Raw genomic sequence first — 8,848 nt, forward strand, 5'->3', positions numbered from 1 at the left:
AGGTTGCTGTGAGCTGTGTGATGCCTAAGCCCAGGAGTTGGAGGTTGCTGTGAGCTGTGATGCCACAGCACTCTACCGAAGGCGATAAAGTGAGACTCTGCCTCTACAAAAAAATAAATTATGTTCCTAAATTTCAAGAATGTAGGACAACAAATAAACCTAAGAAATTCATAAATTTATTAATTGTCTGCTGAAGAATACGTAGGGCCACGCAGACCAGGTCTACAGAATATACAGAGGTAAGTGACAAAAGTTTTCAGCAATAAGCATCAATAACATAAGCCAAATCGAAGCTATTTTCCTCCAAAAATTGTTTTTTATCTAAATAATCCAAAAATGTACTCCTTATACATCAACTAAAAGTTTCTGCTGTCGTCAACCATCACCAAGTACTCTGCAGAGTTGTATATTTGCAATTGGTGCTCATCTTTTTCTGCTACCCTGTTCGCTAAAATGATTGCTGATCAGCTATGTTCAGAAGGGACTAGCAAGCTATTTTGTCTTGTTTTATTCTTACCCTCTCTAGAAACTGCATGAACTTTCAGGGCTGGCAGTGGCCTTTTGGGAACTGTTACTGCAGCCAGCAGCTTACTTAGGGTATGGTCCCTGGCTCGTGATCACTGAAATTGGAGCTGCAAGCTGAGATGCTCCAGGAACTAGATATAAAAGGAAACAGCCCCCTCGCTGGTCTCCAAACCCTTGGGATTAATAGAACAGTATTCTCTCCACAGCCTTCCTAACGTCTACTAAAATGCTAGTGAAAGTATCAATCCCAGACAGACACTACAGGTTCAGGCCTTAAAGACAAAGCCTGAACCACCACCAAGGAGTGAGTCACTCTGCTATTCCAATTTTTTAAGGCAGTTCTAACCTGCACAGAAAGGAGGCAGGATTGGAGGGGTGGATGGTCTCAAGGAAATCAGACAAAGCAATACTCTTAGCTCCTATTTGTGGGCTGTTTGAACTCCTGGAGCTTCTATAATTGTGGCCTTAGAGAAGTCTGCCTTGGTCGATGTGACATCATTTTCCTCATTTAATAGTATTACACTTGCTGACTTTGTACTTTCAGTCTGGTTATATCCAGGAGTCATTTTAGCCATCTGGTTCATCATCAGCTCTGAGCACTGTTATACAAAGTGTCGATTATTTGCAACTTTAAATTAGTTTAAGTTGCAGAAACACTCCAAAAAATTTACAAAGTCCGAGATTCTATAGCAATGAAATGCAACCAAATGACACGTTAGGAACTCTAGCATCACGCACGCCTCTCTGTCCTGAAGTCCCTCTCACGCCAGCTCTCCGGATTACACCACTCACATGCTTTTTCAACACCATGAAAACAAATGCGGAAGACAAAGGGCACACACACTACTGCAGAGCCACAGATCACTTACGGCACAAAAAAGAAATTTAAGGCCAACACTTGGCCATTACCAGCTCTTCCTTGCAATCCTGGGTTAGTTATTCAGAAACCAGTCTAGGAAGAAAGCCCCACAGAGGCCACCAGACACCTACCGCTATGGACCCAGAAGATGTAGCAACAAACACTTTGATAACCATTTCGAAAGTCGGAAACAGGACTCCCCCCAACACACCCCTGTTAGGGAACACGTTGCTAGACAAATCCTGACAGTGACGCGGGCGAGCAAGTGCCAGGGCGGAGCTGGCGGCGACCCAGGGCTCCACTGAGCTCCTGCCCTCCTGCTCCAGCTTAAGAGGCTCTGCGTCCCAGAGGAGCAGCAGAGTTATCTTGGGCTTCCCCCTCCATTGGCCCGGGAATATTTTGGGATCTGTCAGAAAAATACTTGATTGGTTGATAAAAGCAGCCACTGGACCCTTCCCGTATCACTTTAAATGCTCGATACCAGTCCCTAAAAGGCCAGGCTGAGCTGCTCACCAATCAGAGACCCGTGCAGAGATGCCTTGGGGCACAGGGAGGTGGGGCCGGGTAACCGAGGAGCCCAGGCAGAAAAAAAAGGGAGGGAGGAGCTCTTTGAGGCTGGAGAAGCCGAGAAGACTCCACCACCGCGGTCCAGGGGAGGATGGGTTTGCAGCGGGTTTGGTAAACAAAGAGGAGGGGTCAGAAGAGCTGCAGAGGCCCTTAAAGAGCAGCTTCCTTGTTTTAAAATCTTCTGGCAGATTAAAAAAACAGTTTGCCGAACTGTCATACAATAGAAATTCCTTTATGAGGCTCAGCGTCTATGGCTATGGCCACATCCACTAGGGCTGGGTATTCAAACCCCGCCTGGGCCTGCCAAACAACACAACTACAACTACAACAAAAACAACAAAAATTACCGGGCATTGTGGCCGGTGCCTGTAGTCGCAGCTACTTGGGAGACTGAGGCAAGAGAATCGCATAAGCCCAAGAGTTTGAGGTTGCTGTTAGCTGTGATGCCACAGTATTCCACGGAGGGGAGGGCGACATATGGAGACTATCCTCTCAAAAGAAATTCCTCTGTGAGTGGCCAGTTTCCACTTTTACTACCTGCTTCTCTCTTGACCAGCCATGGGCCATGTAAAGTTTCACTGACTTCCCCTAGGCCAGGCAAGGAACCAGCAGCTGGCTTTGGGGCACTGAGGACTGGAACAAGCAAACTGTCCTATTTTAAAGATTTTGATTAGGGGGAGAATGACCTGTTTATAATTGACTCAATCCTGTCTTATTTATTCAGATAATTTGAATTGTGTTAGAAGAAATACAAATCTAAAAAAGAAGCTCAAATGCTAGCTGCCCAAACTCTTCTGATGGGTTTCAAAGTCAAGATCAAGGGCATTAAAGGCCTGGTTTTTCAAGAAGCATCTGGGGGATGTTCAGTACTCTAAGATACCTGAGTCTTGGTCTCTCTCTCCCTCTCTCTCTCTCCCACAACCAGGGAGGGATCTCCCTGGCTTCTGCACCCACCGTGTTAACCTATTCCCAGCCCCTCCTCCTCAAGTAAGTCCCTATGATGACAAAGGACTCCCCAGTGCCCAGAATACAACATCATGATGAATAATTACAAGGACTACCAAAATTTAACTTTTGGCTTCAACATGCAGAGTTAACTACACGAAAAATTAGGTCCTTGTTGAAGATGATTAATGGTTCTCAAAATTTAACTCACTAGAATTGTAAATTTTATTTAAAGCCCACCAAAGATCAGAGATCATTTTTACCTTTATTATTTTCTGTATTATCAAAATTCCTATGATAGCTACTATTTTTTTCATACAAAAAATTATTAGGGCGGCACCTGTGGCTCAGTGGGTAGGGCACTCGCTCCATATACTGAGGGTGGCGGTGATCTTCAAACCCAGCCTCGGCCAAACTGCAACACAAAATAGCTCGGCATTGTGGCAGGCACCTGTAGTCCCAGCTACTCAGAAGGCTGAGGCAAGAGCATCGCCTAAGCCCATGAGCTGGAGGTTGCTGTAAGCTGTGACGACACAGCACTCTATCAAGGGTGATAAAGTGAGACTCTGTCTCTAAAAAAAAAAAAAGTAGGGCAGCTTCTGTGTTTCAAAGGAGTAGGGCGCTGACCCCATATACTGAAGGTGGTGGGTTCAAACCTGGCCCGGGCCAAAAAAAAAAGAAAAAAATTATTAAAGTCTGACACATAAGCATGCTATTTTTTCCCCAAATATTACTAAAGAAAGTAATAAACTAGGGCTTTGTAAATTAGTAACATAAACTACAGCTGGATTCTCATGTATTCTAGAAAATACATATCCACTGATCAGATAAGGTAAAAACTTCATTAGTAAGGACACCTCCTCCATCTGTAAGCCCTGGGGAGAAGTAAATTTCCTCATGAACTAACAGCTAACAATTTTGACATGTTTTTCCTGTGCTTCGGTACAACTGCCCTAAAACTGGATTACACCAATATCCCTACTTACAATGAAGACACAGAACTAGAATGATGGAACAGGAAATGGCACATCCAGAAACCGAACCCGACCCATTTCTCTCCATCCCACATAAGAGAAGCTCCTCAGAGGCTACTCTCAAATTCCTAGTGCTCCCTCTTTTCACTATTGTTTTTTAAGCTTATCATTTCAAAAATGACCATTAAAAAATTTTTTAAAAATAGGGCGGCATCTGTGGCTCAAAGGAGTAGGGCGCCAGCCCCATATTCTGGAGGTGCCAGGTTCAAACCCGGCCCCAGCCAAAAAACTGCAAAAAAAAAAAATTTAATTTAATTTAAAAATCAAAATGACCATTAAAATATACAAATTAGAAATTTGAAAACTCTAGCTGAAAGATCACTTTTAATATATTACAGTGACACAATGAGCTTCAAGATAATTAGGAATACCAAACATTCCCATTGAGTCTCAAAATGAAACTCAATGGTTCTCTGACTTATAAAATCCACTGCAGAAAGCAGCCATGTAATCTAGAAAAGATGCAGGCCACCAACTATTTAACATCTCTAATACACGTATGTGCCATGTGAGTCAAAGAACACTTTTTGACTTGGCTAATTTTTCTTAGAAAAGCATGTGGTATTGGCTACAAACTTCACAGAGATTCCCCAAGTGATCGTATAATAAATGATACCAGACATTATATTTTGATTTACATAACTTTATGGGTAAACTGACAAATAAAGGGATACATTTATTATATAGAATGATGGGAGTGAATACCATAATTACCATAGTGGGTTGAATAATGTGCCCCCAAATTTGAGTTCACCAAAACCTCAGTATGTGACTTTATTTGGAAATAGGGTTTTTGCAGATGTGAGTAGTTGGCAATCTTGTGATGAAATCACCCTGGATTTAGGGTGAACCACATATCCAATGACTGGTGTCCTTATATAAAGAGAAGACACACAGACACACAGAGAAATGTACCATGTAAAGATGGACGCAGAAATGGAAGTGATTCTGGAGGAGTCAAAGAATTCTCCCTAAGGACCGTTAGAGGGAATAAGGACTTGCAGACATCCTGATTTCATACTTCTGACCTCCAGAAATGTGAAAGTATAAAGTTGTACTGTTCTAAGCCACTAAGTTTGTACTAATTTGTTACCGCATCCCTAGGAAACTAATACAGAGAAATAAAGGCATACGTTTACTATTCGGCATGATGAAGATGACCACCATAACAAAAAGGCCATTGCTTTAACTGTGTACATAAAGGGACTCTTCTTCCATATGCACCAGACAGGAAAGGACACCTCCTTCAAAATAAAAGCAAGGACTATTCATTTTGAAACAGAAAGTTTTTGTGTTTTTTTTTTTTTTTTTTTGAGACAGAGTCTCAAGATGTTGCCCTTGGTAGAATGCAGTGGCATCATAGCTCACAGCAATGTCCAACTCTTGGACTCAAGGGATCGTCTTGCCTCAGTTTTTCTATTTTTAGTAGAGTTGGGGTCTCTCTTTTGCTCAGGCTGGTCTCATGAGCTCGAGCTATCCACCCACCTCGGCCTCCCAGAGTGCTAAGATTACAGGCATGAATGCCAGGCCAAACATAAAGATTCTTATTTATTATACTTGCAGAGACTGGAAAAAGCTGGCAGACAAAAGAGAAGGTGGCTATTCAGACACAAAAAGGAAGTGCTAAGGACCCCCACCTCCCAGTTCCTCCAGTCCTAAGCACCAGGGTTGGAATTTCCCTCAACAACTGTTCCTGTTGTTACTGCCATAGGAGCACCACAAACCAAAATCGGCTCATCTTGCCAGGAATGTCAGGTCTAGGATGACACTTGTCTAATGTCTGGCCTCTGGAGATGGTGCCCAGTCCACCATCACTATTAAAAACAACTAGCATGTGTCTTACATGGGTAACTCCTCACCTAAGGTTATAGAAATGTATGGCACTCTATTAGCTGATGGAGGAAAGAATGATGGAGAGAAAGCTTGTTCCAACCCAGCCTTCTCAAAGTAAAATTAAACTGTTTGAAGAGGAATGTCCACCGCTCTATACTATAAAACCAAATTCAGAACCTATTAAGGAAAATGTGCTAAATATGAGTATACATGATACCAAAACACATTGTAAATAGAATCAAAGGTAATTGACAAATACAGGAAGTATTTGCAACATACATATCACAAACCACATTTTCATCATTTAAGTTCTTACAAGTCAATTTTTACAAAGATAAAAGCCAAGTTTAAAAAAGAGAAAAGGGCAAGAAAAGGCAAACCACAAAATAAAGACAAATGCCACTAAAAAGAAGAAAAGATATCCCTCTTACTAACAAAAAGGGAATACAATTAAAGATGCCAATTTTTAACAATAAAACGGGCACCAAAAAATTTAAAGAGAGAAAAAGACTTTCCATTGCAGGTCAATATTGAAACATTTGCCAAGAAGGCAAATTCTGTCTACCTTCAAAAACCCTTGAAGTGGGCATATGGTTTGACCTTGCAACTTCACGTGTAGCCATTTATCCCAAGGAGTTAAGGGTGGACTCAAAGATTCATCTGCAAGATTATTCACCATGGCATTGTAACAATGACACACACACACAAATTTCAAGGGTTTGTAACTAAGCTACATTCTATGCAGTCATTAAAAAGCACTTATAACTCCATCGCCTGGGTGACTTTTTACTTTGTCTTTGTCTTTGCCCGTACATTTCTAAATTCTCTACACTAAACATTCATTGTTTTGTGATCAGATTTGGTTTCACACACACATACACACAAAGTCTTTATGAAAAGGGGATCATAGGGACACTCTGCTCTCGGTCCACCCTCTTCCCAGGAGTCTACACCTGCCTGCCCGCAGCAGGCCGGCCGGGTTCATTCGGGAAGAGCGCCCGAGCGCGTGAACGAACGTCTGGCAGCTCGCTCGTGGTGCGGCCAGGGACGAAGGCAGGGGCCCAGGCGCCGAGGAAGGACGGCGGGAGGCCCGCGTGCAGACTTCTACACCACCGACCCATTGCCCAGACCCCAAGAGGAGACCCAGGGCCAGACCCACTTCCCGGCCCAAGACGCGCTCCCACGCACGGGACGAGCAGGCCCGACTGCGCATGCGAACGCCGGCCCCGGCCGTTCCGTCCCAGACAGCCCTGCGCGTGGGTTTCCACGGCGACACGCCCGCGCCAGCTGTCTGGGTTGGCGCAGCCGCAGGAGCCGCGCGGAGCAGGTAACAGCCCGTCAGCGGTCTCTGCGGTCCCTCGCAGCCCACCAGTCGGACTAGCCCCGGTAGAGCCGCCTGCCACACTCTTCCTGGGCTTCCGGTGTTGCTTGGTCACTCATTCCTCTCCCCTGTCCACCTCACTGCCTGCCTCGCTGCTCACTCGGCGGGTAACGTAGCCAGGTCCCCCGCGTTTCTCCGGCAAAGCGCGACCAGGCGAGGAGCAGCCTTCCCTGCTGCAGAGTGTGACCCTGCGCCCCGACGACTCACACATTCGCGAATCCATCCAGCTCCGCCAGGCCTCGAAACCCGGGTCTGGGCGGCCCCGAGGTGACCGAGTGAGGACCGTGTGGTGTCCGGGTACGGCGAGGGGCAGGGCAGGCCCTAGGGGAGCCCATGGTTAGACGGCCGCCGCCTCCATCCCCACCGGGATGCTTTCGCCAGTATTTTCCTTTTACATCGACCCTTATGCCTTCTATTTTCCACCTGCTTATTTGCGGTTTTGGTTTGGTTTTCCCTTCTATCCTTAGCGCTGACATTTCCCTATCCCCAGCCTGTGGGAATCTGAGTCTTCTGCAGTGTCTTCTCTGGACATGTCCCTCCGTATGCTCACTCTGCCCATTCTTGGGGCTCTTTGTCCACAGTTTGTTTTCCCTTAATGCTTTAACATTTCGTTGCCAAACTTACGTCCACAGTTTACTTTTTTCAGAGCAGTTCTTCACGGCTGAACATGACCTTGAGCCTTTTTTCGATCTACATTCCCTAAATGAATTCATCCAGTCTCACGAACTTAGCCTGTCTAAATGCCAGGGAGCCCCAAATGTGTATCTCCAGCCCTGGTCCCTCCCTGGAACGCCAGCCACATGTATGTTCTCGGCTGGGTGCCGTGGCTCTGCTTAGATGTCTGAGGCATCTCAAGCCCATCTGGCCAAGACTGAGCTCCGGATAATCCCCTAACCCTGTTCTTCACACTCTTAAGCCAGCTTGGTTAGTGGAAACCCCATTTCTCCAGTTGCCCAGTCCTTGATGCTACTTGACTCTGGTTTTTCTCATTCCTCACATTCAATCTGTCAGCACTTCCTTCGAATCCTACCTAGAACAGATTCACAGTTCTACGGTTCCTTCCAACCCCCACCGTCAACACCCTCGTCTAGGCCACTATCTTCTGGTGGTTGGGTTATTTCATTTGCTTCCTAATTGGTTTCCCTGCTTATACCCTTCCCCCACGTGGGCAGGGACAGTCTTAGGCTATTTTCCTTTTCTCTGTTACTTCACAGGAGTAAGTTTTTTAAAGAGATTATATTAATTGGGGCTCACTTTGGTATGATAGAAAAGATTAGCATGGTCCCTGCCCAAGGGATGACACACAAATTCTTGGAACATTCCGTGCTTTTTAAAAAATAAAGGCCAGGCATGGTGGTTCACGCCTGTAATCCTAACACTCTGGGAGGCCGAGGTGGGTGGATTGCCTGAGTTTACAGATTCCAGGCCAACCTGAGCAAGAGTGAGACCTCGCCTCTAGAAATAGCTATGTTATGGCAGGTGCCTGTAGTCCCAGCTACTTGGGAGGCTGAGGCAAGAGAATCACTTGAGCCTGAGAGTCTGAGGTTGCTATGAGCTATGAAGCCATGGCACTCTATCAAGGGTGACAAACTAAGACTCTGTCTCAAAAAAATAAAAAATATATACAAAAATAAAAACTAAAAAGGGATTACACGAATTTTATAATCTTCATAGATTAAAATACAATATTTTTGGTATTTATTT

The 8,848-nt window shown here is 44.9% G+C and overlaps 1 protein-coding gene and 1 non-coding gene across 2 annotated transcripts in view; one reads left to right on the top strand and one right to left on the bottom strand.

The window, feature by feature from the left end:
* SH3BGR (SH3 domain binding glutamate rich protein) overlaps window positions 1–7,479 on the bottom strand; it is a 59,590-nt gene extending 52,111 nt beyond the window's left edge. Inside the window, exons 1-2 of the mRNA XM_012811939.2 lie at window positions 7,352–7,479; window positions 1,516–1,804 (exon numbers count right to left, since the gene is read on the bottom strand). Of these exons, the coding sequence (XP_012667393.1) occupies window positions 1,516–1,804; window positions 7,352–7,479 (417 nt within the window). The remainder of the gene's footprint in view (window positions 1–1,515; window positions 1,805–7,351) is intronic.
* Window positions 7,480–8,368: 889 nt separating this feature from the next.
* Window positions 8,369–8,475, top strand: LOC111728719. Its single transcript, XR_002775933.1, has one exon. It is a non-coding gene; the product is annotated as a U6 spliceosomal RNA (small nuclear RNA).
* Window positions 8,476–8,848: the final 373 nt, after the last annotated feature.

This window comes from Otolemur garnettii, unplaced genomic scaffold, assembly GCF_000181295.1.
Source record: "Otolemur garnettii isolate 467f Iridium unplaced genomic scaffold, OtoGar3 scaffold00180, whole genome shotgun sequence".
In the NCBI taxonomy this organism is placed as follows: Eukaryota; Metazoa; Chordata; class Mammalia; order Primates; family Galagidae; genus Otolemur; species Otolemur garnettii.